General features: G+C 49.4%; 7 protein-coding genes across 7 annotated transcripts; 5 read left to right on the forward strand and 2 right to left on the reverse strand.

The window, feature by feature from the left end:
* Window positions 1–474: 474 nt before the first annotated feature.
* On the reverse strand, window positions 475–2,365 carry PHO5_1 (acid phosphatase pho5; the record flags this gene model as incomplete). The annotated part of the gene is made up of 3 exons (XM_033567540.1): window positions 475–1,217; window positions 1,270–1,769; window positions 1,833–2,365. 3 exons carry the CDS (start codon window positions 2,363–2,365, stop codon window positions 475–477), a joined length of 1,776 nt encoding a protein of 591 aa, XP_033429535.1.
* A 757-nt stretch (window positions 2,366–3,122) lies between these two features.
* On the forward strand, window positions 3,123–4,016 carry PHO84 (Inorganic phosphate transporter pho84; the record flags this gene model as incomplete). The annotated part of the gene is made up of 2 exons (XM_033567541.1): window positions 3,123–3,615; window positions 3,907–4,016. 2 exons carry the CDS (start codon window positions 3,123–3,125, stop codon window positions 4,014–4,016), a joined length of 603 nt encoding a protein of 200 aa, XP_033429536.1.
* A 514-nt stretch (window positions 4,017–4,530) lies between these two features.
* ATNIH1004_002857 (uncharacterized protein) lies at window positions 4,531–4,995 on the forward strand (the record flags this gene model as incomplete). Its single annotated transcript, XM_033567542.1, has 1 exon — window positions 4,531–4,995. One exon carries the CDS (start codon window positions 4,531–4,533, stop codon window positions 4,993–4,995), a length of 465 nt encoding a protein of 154 aa, XP_033429537.1.
* Window positions 4,996–5,669: 674 nt separating this feature from the next.
* On the forward strand, window positions 5,670–6,713 carry ATNIH1004_002858 (SDR family NAD(P)-dependent oxidoreductase; the record flags this gene model as incomplete). Its single annotated transcript, XM_033567543.1, has 4 exons — window positions 5,670–5,714; window positions 5,795–6,040; window positions 6,116–6,401; window positions 6,448–6,713. The coding sequence occupies 4 exons, from the start codon at window positions 5,670–5,672 to the stop codon at window positions 6,711–6,713; spliced, it is 843 nt and encodes a 280-aa protein (XP_033429538.1).
* Window positions 6,714–7,030: 317 nt separating this feature from the next.
* ATNIH1004_002859 (uncharacterized protein) lies at window positions 7,031–7,567 on the forward strand (the record flags this gene model as incomplete). Its single annotated transcript, XM_033567544.1, has 2 exons — window positions 7,031–7,153; window positions 7,277–7,567. 2 exons carry the CDS (start codon window positions 7,031–7,033, stop codon window positions 7,565–7,567), a joined length of 414 nt encoding a protein of 137 aa, XP_033429539.1.
* Window positions 7,568–8,288: 721 nt separating this feature from the next.
* On the forward strand, window positions 8,289–8,702 carry ATNIH1004_002860 (uncharacterized protein; the record flags this gene model as incomplete). Its single annotated transcript, XM_033567545.1, has 3 exons — window positions 8,289–8,332; window positions 8,379–8,436; window positions 8,487–8,702. 3 exons carry the CDS (start codon window positions 8,289–8,291, stop codon window positions 8,700–8,702), a joined length of 318 nt encoding a protein of 105 aa, XP_033429540.1.
* A 263-nt stretch (window positions 8,703–8,965) lies between these two features.
* Window positions 8,966–9,571, reverse strand: ATNIH1004_002861 (uncharacterized protein; the record flags this gene model as incomplete). The annotated part of the gene is made up of 1 exon (XM_033567546.1): window positions 8,966–9,571. One exon carries the CDS (start codon window positions 9,569–9,571, stop codon window positions 8,966–8,968), a length of 606 nt encoding a protein of 201 aa, XP_033429541.1.
* Window positions 9,572–13,404: the final 3,833 nt, after the last annotated feature.

The following is a 13,404-nucleotide window of genomic DNA, read 5'->3' on the forward strand; positions in this document are numbered from 1 at the left end:
GAATGGACGGGAAGACTTGAGACACTGGGAGCTGGTGATACATGTCTATATACCTATCAAGTGTCTGTATTTTAGTTATACTTCCCAAATAGGAAGCAACCACGCCCTCGTTGGATGTCCCCATACTATAGTCTAGTTGCCTTGCACTTGATTGTTGGTTCGTATAGGTCATATATAGTTGGGAAATAAGGGACAGTTCGCATATTTTGTATCTATGTAGATGCCTATAAGACGAAATGCCATGTCGTAGGATTCAGTATCATATAAAGACACCTGTTGCAGGGTTATCTAGATAGCCTGTGTTACTATATTTATTGCATCATGCTAGGAGTCTTCAGGAGAAGTCTGAATAGGAATACGAAGTGATACGCATACTATGTCATATTGACAGACAGAACTATTTTATCAAACGACAATCTACAAGAATGCAACAGACCAGCCTACTGTATTACCGCCAGTCAATACACTCCCGGATCAGACCTGTGGCTCACCAGTGGTTGCCACCGTTAGAGAATTGGACTTGTTTATGTTGGACTTTTCTGTGTTAGTCTTGTCCGTGCATTGCTCCGGTGGTTGCACGGGCTCCACTGGAGTAACAGACCCAGAACTAGCAGCCTTCTCTCCTGCCATGAATTCTAATGTCTTTCGCTTGGTCTCCGGGATTAATAGTGAGGTAAGGCCTCCGCAGAACATGAAGAGAGCGAATATCTGCATAACATGGTTCAACCACGGGGTATCCGAGAACTCGTTCCTCTGCTTCGATCCTCGGTGGGCAAGAGGGCCAAACACACACTGGGCAATTATCGCGCCGATCTTTCCTGCAGCGGCACTGATACCATGCGACGTAGACCGATAGCGAGTTGGGAAACATTCGCCCGGAACGATGAACGTAGTGGCGTTGGGTCCAAAGTTGAAGAAGAACTGCGCCACGATGTATAACCCCAGCAGACCGTTGTTGGACTTCTTCAGCGGCTCGTAGGCAAAGCCAATCACAATAAATATAATGGTCAGAATGGCAAACCCGACTAGCTGAATTGGCTTGCGGCCCAGCGTGTCCACTGTCGCCACCGTCACCCAGTATCCGGGCATCGCACCCGCGCAGATCAATATCAAGTTGCCGATGGCGTTGCGGTAGAAGTACTCGTAGACATTGCTACCACCGTTCCAACCGATTGCGCTCAGGATGATAGAGTTGTTCAGTCCCAGACCATAGAACGCTGAGCGGTCAGCTGCCAGGACACACTGCTCCGCCAAGGTCTTGTCACTCACCAATATCAAGGAAGAACCACGAGCCCGCAGTCCCCAAAAGAATCTTCCCGTTTTCCCATTTCAGATAATGCGACCAGAAATCAGGCCAGCTTGCTCTGGGAGTCTCCAATTCGATATTTGCGTCTTGTAGCACCGCGATGCGCTTCATCTCGTCGGGGTGTCCCTCGTGTCTGCCCTCCATATACGCGCGCACGTCTGCATTGGCTTTGACAATGTCTCGGGCTACATCGAAGGTATATCTCGGTGTCTCTGGGATCGTCAAGCGGTAGTAGAGGGCGATACAGGCGGGGATGCCTCCAAATCCGATGACGACGCGCCACATCTTATCCACCGCCAACTGACAGACTCCGGAACACTTTCCGAGGGATACCGCGGTTTCAAGAGAGCCTTTGAAGCCGGCCGTCACCACCAGCGCAACGATCGCCGCCCCGAACTGACCAAATCCTTGCATCGCGAAGACAGCCGCCATCATGGCCCCTCGATACCTGGTGGTTGCGAATCTGGGAAGAGGGATTTAGACAGTTGCATGGCCATTGCAGTGGGAAGAAAGAGGAGACACTTACTCCGAAGTAATGATCGAAGACAGCGGATAGTCACCGCCGATACCAATACCCATGAGCAGACGCCAGAAGACCAGAATCCCCGTGATCGACAAGGCAGGCGAATCAGAGGCGAGAGCCTGTGCCAGGGTCGCTAGGATGATGATGATCAATTCAAACCCATACATGCGTTTCCGTCCGATCATGTCCGCCAACCAGCCGAAGAATAACTGACCAAACACCGTGCCTCCGGACGTGGAGACTTTGATCGCGGTATCGGAACTATAAGGGATTTTGCCGGGCCGAGAGGTCGCAGTCTGCCAGTAGACGACCCCCAGCATGCTCGAACAGAGGTTAATGGCGAAGATGTCATACGAGTCGGTGAAAAAGCCGACGCCAGCCACGACGATCGCGCGGGCGTGGCGCCATCCAAAGGGAGCCTTGTCAATCTCTGCGAGAGCCCGGCGACGACGTTCATTCGGGTCTTCGATGTGACCAAAGTCATTATTATAGTTGGGAAAGACGGCATTGCCACCAGAAGTGGAAGTGACTGCCATCGTGGGGTAATGGTTGATAGAGAGGGTGGGATAGGGGAGTAGTTGAGGAAGAGAAGGAGGGGGAGAAAAGAAAGAGGCGGAGGAGTGGGAGGGGAAAGACCCGATCATCTGTCTCCCCTCTCTCTGTTAACCCTGGGAGGCACAAAGCCTTCAGGAAACCAACACAATCTTTACTAAGCCTTCTCGCATTCTGCTGGACTTTGTGGGCATTTACAGCGCCATCAGACAGCCAGTGACCCAGACTGGACGACGAGATATCAATTACCGTGTTGAGATTGGCCACATGTCTGCAGCCCGCAGCATCGATGGAGGACAGAGCATGTTCATCTCAGAGCACGTGGTCTTTCTCTTGCTGGATCATAGTGACATCAGGGGCATTTGGTCTGGGGAATGCGTCTGGACGCCATGTACACATGTTTGAGACTTCAGTGAATGGTGAATCAAACTCCCGGAAGAATTCCCCAGAAGAATTGCTCCTTCTACCATGTCGAGTGGGTTGTCGATTGCCTGATTGGTCGAAGAGCACCCCGGCGTACTTCCAGAATAGGAAATCGGTCCTTCAACTTGGAGGATTGAAGCAAGTGATAGATGCAGATTGTTCCTGGTAGCGTAGGCCTCGGGTTGTAGGTCACGACCTTCATCTATTCATTCCTTCTTCGTTGTTGTTGGGCATAAAATATCCAGACTAAGGTACTTTCCACATCGGACCATCTCTAATAGCCACTAACCTGATCTGCTGATCAAGTTATCCTACGATATGGATTCAAGACAGGATCAGGATCGTTCTTTGACCAACACCACCGCGCAGACCGAGATCGAAAAAGTCGCCTCACTGCGCCTAATTGCCGACAGTGTCGCCCAGCAGCGTCAGGTCGCCGCCAATGCACTCATTCGGCATCCGCTCTGGCTGGGACTCATGACAATAGCCCTCGCAGTCACTTACCAATGCCTCCATACAGATTGCAGTGACTGGCCCATCATCCTCATGACATGGACCGGATGCATAATGACCGGTCTCACAGTCGTTCGGTTCCTTACTGCTCCGTACCTCGACCAGGCGGAGAAGACCGGGACATGGAAGTGGCTATACGATGGAATCGAGAAATCTGGGGACAAGAATAAAAAGACCGATCACATTCTCATTACGAAATTTGGCAGCGAGATTGTTGGAGTTCTGGTGTTGCGTCCGGTCTACACACGGTCAGAGCTGAAGTCGCATATCCAGGGAGCACAAGAGATGGGTACTCAGAGTATGTCTCTCCCTGTAGCAGTGATCCGGGCGTGGACAGTGCAGCGACGCTATCGCGGACAGGGAGTTGGGATGGATCTTTTGGACAGAGCGGTGGAAACGAGTCGCGACCGAGGGTGGGACGGACCGGTATTTTCCGACCAACATGCCAACTCGGGGACGGCGGCAAGATGGGTATTTGAAGATCGAGAGAGGGGGATCAGGGAGAGATTAAGAAGTACTAGAAGTTCTCCCTGACGATGTACATACAGAATATGAAGTACTATTACTGCTAGACCCTGTCATGCTACAGCGGCACAGGAAGCCGATGACGTGGAGTGCAGCACTAGTGGCTTTGGTGTTATAAAATCGGGTAAAAATCTTATTTGGGTGGATATCGAATGTATCAGAAACCGCAATTGAATGAGATTACTCCCTGGGTGGGGCCCGACGGGTGAAGATAGGCCAATCGGATGTGTAATTACCACTCCTGAAATCCAGCAGGCATCTCTGCTCTATTTTCATCTGTACAGCTCAGAGTAAGACACTATGGTAGTGAAAGGACCATTTCCACTCACCTCACCTACCTTACCTGTATGTACATTCCCTCGCAGGCCTGTCCTCAAATCAGAACGACATAAATCAGGACGACACAACGCAGCTGAGACAATGATGATTCCCGTGGAGCCCATGGACCGCACTTGTGAGGGATAAATATAGTCGATGGGCCCACTGGTCCCATGATTGGGTCGTCCAGGTTGGAGGATTTAGCAAGGGATTCGATTCCATATAATATTACCACTACCTCGCCTCTCACCTCCTTTGAATTTATTTTCTCCCTTCCATCGATTTTCTTATCACACAGTCCTTCGTTCAACTGTCTCCATCCCCTCGAGACGTTCTCTCACTATAATCAATCAATCACATCCATCCAACCATGTCCACCACCTCCGCTTCCCCGGCCGCTCCCACCTGCGCCGGCTTCTGGGAACTCCCCACCAAGGACGTTGCCTGCGCTCTCCCCAACAATGGCAACGCCTCCGATATCCTCGACAAGTGCTGCAAGCGCGCCTCAGTCACCAAGTACGACGATGGCTGCGGTATCTACTGTCTCGCCCAGGAGCAGTCCGCCAAGGACCTGACCAACTGCTTCCGAGAACAGGGCGCCATTGACGGCCACTTCTTCTGCAGCGGCGGCAACGCCTCGCACACGGCCTCCGCCCCTCTTCCCTCCAAGACGGGTGACCATGACTCCGATTCCTCTACTGGTACCTCGACCGGTAGCAAGTCGACCTCCACGAGCAGTGACTCTGCCGCCGTTTTGAACCAACCTGTCTCCAAGAGTGGACTGGGTCTGCTTGCGGTGCTTGTTTGCTCTGCTCTCATGGGTGTTGTGGCTTAGATGCATAGGAAGAAAACGGGGAGAGATTATATATGGATGGTTTCTGACACATAATATTTTAATACCCTGATAGCCCGCGTCTCCAGTGCCACCTAAATGCCAAGACGCTAATGAATGTACTAATCTATATATAGTTATACCAAAATTACTTTCGTGTCTGAATATTGTATTACATAACCTCATGGGAAAGGGCAGTGCTGTCGGCTGAAAATATTAAGAGAATAGAATACCTAAAACACTGACAAATGAGTGGTGTTTTAAAAGAAGACTTGATGGATGGTTAATCAGAATGCGGAGGTAGTAATAATTATTTATATCCCGGGTAATAATGCCAAGATATTATACGAATAATCGTCAGAAATACGTCACAAAAAGTAGCACTGTTACAATGCGTAGTACTGGTCTATCTGCCTATTCTGAAAATATTTCGAATAATTCATACGAATTGGGATTATTGTCAAAATAAAGCTAGTCCATATTGGGACATCATGTGACATAATCAAGACAGTCATGACGTTGGCGACGCGGTGGACGAGTCAGCCTGGCTGGCCACCACCGTGGAGGGGCAGGAATGTTACCCAATTCCATCACAGAATCTGATTAAAGGCATGCCAGAACCTCTTTTCTGTGTAGTACTTACCGGTTGGTTATTCTAGTGGTTGTTATAGCTGACTATGGCCTCGTCAACTTTCCAGGGTGGCATCGCCCTCGTCACTGGTGTAGATACCCCATCCCGATTTCTTTCCTCTTCCTCTTTTACATATATATATATGTATGTATATATTTCTAACATCTTCAGGCTGCGTCTGGTATCGGACGTGATACCGCCCTGGCCCTAGCCCAGGCTGGCGTGGAAGGCATTGTCCTGGCAGATCTGAAACCAGCGGACGTCGTTGTCGAAGAGAGCCAAAAATTCGCCAGCCACGCAAACCTGCGTGCCGTATCGGTGCAAACCGACGTGACGGATGAAGCGAGTGTGAATATCATGGTGCAGACAGCAATCAAGGAATTCGGCCGTATCGATTACTGCGTGCACTCAGCAGGGGTGTGTCTATCTACATACTAATATTATAGGACTGTCGGTATATATAAATAACAAAACTAACAAATGAATAATCAGATGGGAAACATCTCCGGCGCGATCACCGAGCGGGTCAAAGTTGATGTCTTCGACCAGACCATGACGACCAACGCGCGCGCCACGATGCTCGTCCTGCGCGCCGTCTCGGCTGCCATGGCAACGCAGGAACCGCGTGAATATCAGAGCGCTCGACACGGCGGTACACGCAGTCTGGGCCGTGGATCTATCGTCGTGGTGTGTTCCATCAACGGGTGCATCGCGGCGCCGGGCATGATGCCGTACACGGCGTCCAAGTGGGCGGTGATTGGGATCGCCAAGACCGCGGGTGAGTCCTGCGTTACTTAATATTAAGTACATGCTAATTGAGATAGCGGTGGATAACTTCAAAAACCATATCCGTGTGAACATTGTCTGTCCCTCGTGGACGCAAACTCCCATGATGGAAGCCAGTCTGCAGCGCGTGCCGCATCTGAGTGCCATGGTCGAGGCTATCAGTCCGTTGAAACGAGGCGCGCTGACCGAGGAGGTGTCGGATTCCATCGTGTTTCTCTGCAGTCCGTCGGCCAGCTATATAAATGGCACGGTGTTGGCGGTCGATGCGGGGGCGACGCTGACTGTGGCGAGAGGGAGTCTTTGATTATTTCGGATCTCGTCATATAGATGGAATGTACTATGCTATGAGTAACTGTAGGAGTGTGGATTGGCAACACAGATTGTCTCCTTCTAAATTGCACACTAGAGGATCAACCAGCTACGCCCTTGGAACTGATAGACACCCCTGCGTAGTACAAGTATTCCATCACGGATGACTCTAAAGCAAAAAGAAAAAGCCCTTCCATCCACCTTCCCCTAAACACCGGTGCATCCAGAACAACAGACTACAGAGCTTGTCATTTTATCTCTCCCTCCCCATTACACCGAGGCGAAGAGTACCGATCGCCCAAATAAGTCGTCATGGCGCTCTTGACCCACAAGTATTCTCCCCTAGGTATACGTCTCCTGGTTAAACGAATGTGCCTGGAAATACTGAAACTGCCCGCTCCCCGGCTGTCCGCTAAACACATACCCTCGCTTGCGGTAGGTCAACGGATTACTGACGACGGCCCCATCGGTTCTTTGGAATCGTCATGGTGACCGTGGCCGTCAGTGCGTTGGAAGCAGCATGACTAACAAGACGGACCTGTCGTCGCATTTGAATAGAATTGCACTGTCCCCCTCCATGAGACCGTCTCCCTCGGTATATCCAAACGAACTCCGCTCACTTCCAAAAATGCGGCTCAGATGCACAATTCATTATTCCACTGCCAGACCAGGAATTCCTCGGCTGGGACATTCCCAGAAGCCGACGCAACCGTCGCCATGCAGTCCGAGAACATGATTGCCAACAGCATCACATTTGGGACGTCCTTTGCCGCTGCCCTCGAGGGATTACTGACGGCCACTACGAGCATCGACCACGACATACCGAGAACGAGTGAAACGCCTTCATAGCCGAAAAACTATGACACTTGTAACTGATGGGACGTATGAAATTGATGTTTAGACAAGCAATGTACAAGACTTTATAAACTATGGATATGGGGATATGGAAGGCGTTTTCATTGCTTTGCATGCGAGGATCCGTAGTGATGAGATAATAATATCGGAAAACCTCAGGAAATCTCCGAAGTATGGCCGGGTTAGACAACAATAGATATATCCAATGCAGAACGCAGTGGATTCAGTGCAAAAGATGAGACACTCACAAATCTCTGAACAATCCACCGGGATGCTGCTATCGATCAAGATATAGATCAAGATATATGGTGGATGGACCGACTCTACATTAAAGCCGCACCAGTCTTAGATGTAGCAGAACGTTGAGCGTCTTAATTATAGCTCAACTCTTATGGGTTAATGCCCCACTGAGTGTCCTGAAGAATGTGCTCCACGCAGCAAACCCTGCCTCATATACTGTCCTCATCTGGATGATTGCTGCTGGGTTGTATACAGATTCATTTAGAATGAATCTACAATTGGACTGCTAGGGAAGATATTCCATAGCGAAGGATCAAACTATGACGGTGTGACATGCCAGCATAGTTCTCGGGGGGGGGGAATCGTTGTTGACGTTGATTCTCAGGATAATCTCGTAGACCTTTAGGATGGAAGATAAATTAACACGCAGTGAACCTAGCCTCGTTCATTACAGAATCTCCCATCAAATGCTCATATGAAGATCTGCAGTGTTGCGGTTGCTTCGACTTTGGCAATTGGGTAAGGATCACGATATAAATCGTGTGCATGAGCTGAGTATTCCCAGCGCTCTTGCTGACTTGCACTTCACCCGGATCTGTTACGACTCTCCGGCCAGTAAAGTGGTCCGTATAATACTTAATCCTCATCTGTTGGATAAACTAACATCAAATAGCAAGTACACAGGAAGGTCGCCACGGATCATGTATGCACCTGGTACCAGAATCGGAACACGGGCGACGAGAAATGGGATCAATGTCTGGATTGCACCGCGAAGACTGATCAAGACCTGCGGTATTACTGCCAATTCGAAGGACAGCACATCGGAGATGAGTTGAGCTATTACTGCGAGAAGACGGGCGCAGCGGGGAGTTTGGCTTGGACGCATTAGATTAGGGAATGATTCATTGTGCATCGATAGAACAAGCATAATATGGTAGCAGAAGATAGAGTACTTTATCAGTCTAGAACTGGAGAGGATCATATATCTATCTCTCCCTTCGGCCACATGAATTGTCAGGGCTATTTTTGTCCGGCAAAAAGATGACTGGGGGTTCATCATGAATATCTATTGTCTACTTATGTACAGCGTCCACAAATACACATCTCCCAGTTTCACAGAATTACAGTCAGCTCCTCCTTCTCCAACGTCGACTACACCGTCTCCCTCGCCTCCAGATTCCTCACCAACGCCGTATACTTAGGGTAGGCCGACATATCCTCGCCACTCATTTCCCCCCATCGGTAGAACACGTAAAGAAATGGATCGACGGCAGTAAGCTGTTCTCTCACGCCATGCACCCCTTGCAGCTTCCGCTTGATATAGTAGAAACAGTCGAGGACATTCTTCCAGGCATTGGTTTTGACAGCCTCCAGGCTGGCAGCATCCATTGCGGCGGTCCAGCGGTCAGGCCGGAAGAAATGGCCAAACCCGCTTTTATGCAGGGTCCCCGAGAGATAGTTCATCCATTCGTAGACGCGAGCCGTCTCGATGACAGTGGCCACGGCCGGTAGCTCCGTGACAACCTGATCATCGACGGCGATGACAGGCACGCGCATCTTAGGGTTGATGCGGTGGACGTCCTCGGATAAATTGACTTGAATGCCTTTGTTGACGACCTGGATGGGCTCGAAGTCGGCACCAACTTCGTGCAGGAGAATGTTGGGGGTAGAGGGAGCAGGCGCCCAAGGCGAAGAAAAACTTGATTGGCATTGTGGTGGATCACTGTCAAATACAGACCTGTAGATATAGATACACATGTATGTCTCTTTATATGTCTCTTTATACGTCTGTCAGAACTAGACAGCGAATAATTGCGCTGATTGCTAATATGAGTCACAATGTCCGCTCTCAACGTCGGTCAAGAACGGGCCGACCCAATGTAGACGGCGAGTGACGTTAAGATTTCTCGAGATACAACTCGGGATTTGCACGATTCCGAAGTCCGTTAGGTTATCCGATTATTATTGTTCGATCGGAGGCGAAGGCATTGTCTGCCGATTTGAGAGGTTAATCGGCAAGACATGGTTCACGGACAATGATACTATCACTGAATAACAGAGAATATATTTAAATTGGACGTCTCCCTGTCTACATTGTCTTGACCCCTCTTTTCCTCTCGAGTTCATCTGATTCGTTGCCCTACAGCCCTACAGCCCTATAGCCCTACGGGGCCAGACATCGAGACTGTCCTGCAGACTGGTCCCATTCCAGTCCGATCGACGTGCCAAGCACTGGTCCTTGAGTCCATCGCATTTCCCCTGGCCAATGCTTCTCTCGCGGCGTTCGAGCAGTCTGTGACGTGTGATGAAGAAGGTACAGGTCTGCCCACTCAGCGTCTGCCTCGATTCCAGCGACACCAAATCAAGCATCACGGCTAAGTGCCGACCATACATGGGACATGTTGTCTCTAGCCCTCTTTGTAATGAGTGCTAAGTTAAAATACCTACCTCCAGGCATCAGCATTCTGTTCGATAGAAATCCTTTCCCGTGGCTTCGCCCGATATCTACATCTTTCCTTTATCATCCTTAATTAGTTCATCTCTGACACCGTCCCCCACCTGACCGGACATCATGGGTCTGACCAAAATCCTCAAAGCGATTAACGTCCCTGTGGTAATAGTCGCCTTCCTGGGGTCTCTTAGTTCCTTATCAAGCGTCGTCGTGAGAAGAAATGTGAGGGAAAGGCCCTTGCGGTCAATCATTCCAGCACTTCCAACCACCTTTCATAACCCTGTGGCCACTGGGACGTATCCTACCCAGGCTTGGCAATGATATGCCGATAAGTTACCGATATAAATTTTGGGTTCAAACGGCTTGCCCACATTTCGAATTTCGTTCTTGATCTACTGTATTTGGTGCTGAATTATAGCACTTTTACTTGGCTATCCCATATTGTGCGTCGTATACGTATGATAGAATAGCTGGGAGATGATGCAGGCCCATAGATAATGTGGCCAAGAAGAGCATACAGAACCAGTTACCAATAGCCTGTTTAGATGCCGGTCGCCAGATCCGCGGCCTTTCCATGTTTACGGGCGAGGGGGTGGAGGATGACGACACGGTATGTGAGCTCAGGTCGTGCGCTACGGAAAATTGCCGTCGATACGTTCGTTACACGACGATAGATGATGGTAGCGTCACAATCCTCGTGAGTTTTGGAACAGATCTAATAGTAACTCGGTATATCATCGCCTCGGTGGCACAACTGCTCGAGAATGTGGGAATAATGCGCAGCTAATCGGGGACGAGATCTTGTAAAAGAGTTTTCGATATTAAGATATTGAATGGTTTGTAGGCCAATAATGTCGCGACAATGTAGATAGACGACTAGGTGTTCTTCCATTTGCTGTGATCGCCAGTTGGCGGGCCTTAGACCGTGCCCTAGTTGCGGCGCAGTCTGGCTACGTGAAAGCCGACGAATAAACTGAGACACAATATGAGCCGACAGAAGGCAAGCATGTGCTTGTGGCTATTGCGCACTTATCCAGTACTGAACCTCGGCTTATCCTGGCTGACCGAGTATTTATCCTGTCTTACGGTGGATGAATTACAAAATCCTCTAAAACAAGAAAGCATGCAACGATCTATATCCTTCATATTATACAAGCGCGTGTTCGTGGAGACCATGGCTCCCGTCTACAAGATCGCCACTATTCAACTCTATGTGAAGGTAAGCCTCGTATTTAGCACTAGGGTCTATGAGTCAACAGTCAGGAAACTCCCATCTAACTTCGAACGCTTCCGACGGCCCCTCCGCCCTGCGGAGAAGTTTGCCAAAGCTGTTAAATTTATCCGTGATGCTGCAGTACAATGGCGTCATCTGGTCGTATTACCGGAATTCCACCTGATAAATTGGACCCCAGATAACCCCAGATTTGTACCCTTATGTGCTAAATAGGAAGCTTATTTGCAGAAATATCAAGCACTCGCCAAGGAATGCAACATCTGTATAGTGCCCGGCTTAATTATTCAAACCATTGCAGACACTACACCACAATCATCAGATAAACTAATGCAGGAGAATCTTACCTACTTTATCTCCAACACTGGAGAGATCCTGGGTTCTTATACAAAAAAGAACCTCTGGGGCCCTACCGAGCGCAAGCACCTTTGATCGTCGGCAATACACTCCACCAGGTTGTCCAACCCCCGCTAGGTCCCATGGGCTTGTTGGTCTGTTGGGATCTGGCTTTCCATGAAACCTGGGCGAGCTTGTCTACCAAGGTGCCAAAATCATCATTGTGCTGACAATATTGGATGCGAAGCGGGGCGTCTGATGCAGGTTATCGATGGAATCCTTGCGCCGAGTCCCTGTTTCTAGACAGTATTCTCACAGCACGCACATATGAGAATACCTTCGCGGTAGTATTTGCCAATGCGGGAGGACCTCCCGGGCGAAACTACTGCGGTCTATCCCAGATTACTATCCCATACGCGCCATTCGATTGGGGACGTTTACCGAGGGCATGGCGGCAGCAGTCTTGGATATGGCGGTTCTAGAAGATGCCGAGACGAACTACTCTATACGGGCGGACTTGGCTCAAGAGGACTTGCATTACAGCTATGCCCATCGGGATGGACAGAGGCAGTCGAGAGATAGGCTGTAACTGTATATCCAGATCTTTATCAGGACTTGATAAAGAACCGAAGCTGAGATGCAGAAGTTCTAAAATAGATTGAACTCTCAGACAAGCAAACGCCTAATGCCTGTTGCCGACTTGCTTAGACTAAGAGTATGAGATTGCACCCTTAGAGGTTTTGGGTACACTTCTACGATGTAGATCCAACGATAGGATTCTTTCCTTCCTGGCCGTGGAACAAATCACGCAGGCTTTATCAACGCCCAGACCTGAGCTGGCTCCGATACTTGCCCACCTTGGATGCGGATACCCATTGGTCTCGGTTCTGATTGATATGTCCATGGCTGGTTATCGCAGCCAGAGCTGAATCATGGCAGAACCGGAGTATCGGAAAGATATGCAATGCAAAGTATATTAAAGTGTTCGGAGGCATTACCCAGACTAGAAAGTGGAATAAAATGTTCATAGGCTGAATCGACGTTGAACAACATGGAAATCTAGGGCACAGGAGGCTTCTAAAAGGCTGGTAGATCCTCTGTCTGTTTGTTCGTGATCCTGGAACCGGCTGAATGTGTGATACACCTACTCTATCGGTATTATAATATAGTATATTATGATTACCACTTTCATAGTTACCATATACGGGACACGTACTGTATTGATTTCAGGTATGATACCATGCCGATTTGCTTTGCCGATCAGGCGCCAGCCCCGTAAAGCGTCGCGGGAGCGTCCAGTGGAATCCAGCCGCTGTGGGTCTATGAAGCTTGTCAAGTAACCAGTTACTTCTGTCCCTGACAACTGTCATTTACTGATTCGCGACTCCCCGGAATGCAGGCTTTTGCTCTGATTGGGACGAGCAGATACCAAGCATTGGCCAAGCAATGTAACATCTGCGTTGTGTCGGGGTCGATTGTACAACTCCTCGGAGGCTTTTGTCGTACCTATCGGACCGACCAATATTCGAGAATTAAAAAGAATCCATAAAGGCTGACAGAGCTAAAGCATTT

Source organism: Aspergillus tanneri, assembly GCF_003426965.1.
Source record: "Aspergillus tanneri strain NIH1004 chromosome Unknown AapTan_1_pilon_pilon_pilon, whole genome shotgun sequence".
NCBI classification, from domain to species: Eukaryota; Fungi; Ascomycota; class Eurotiomycetes; order Eurotiales; family Aspergillaceae; genus Aspergillus; species Aspergillus tanneri.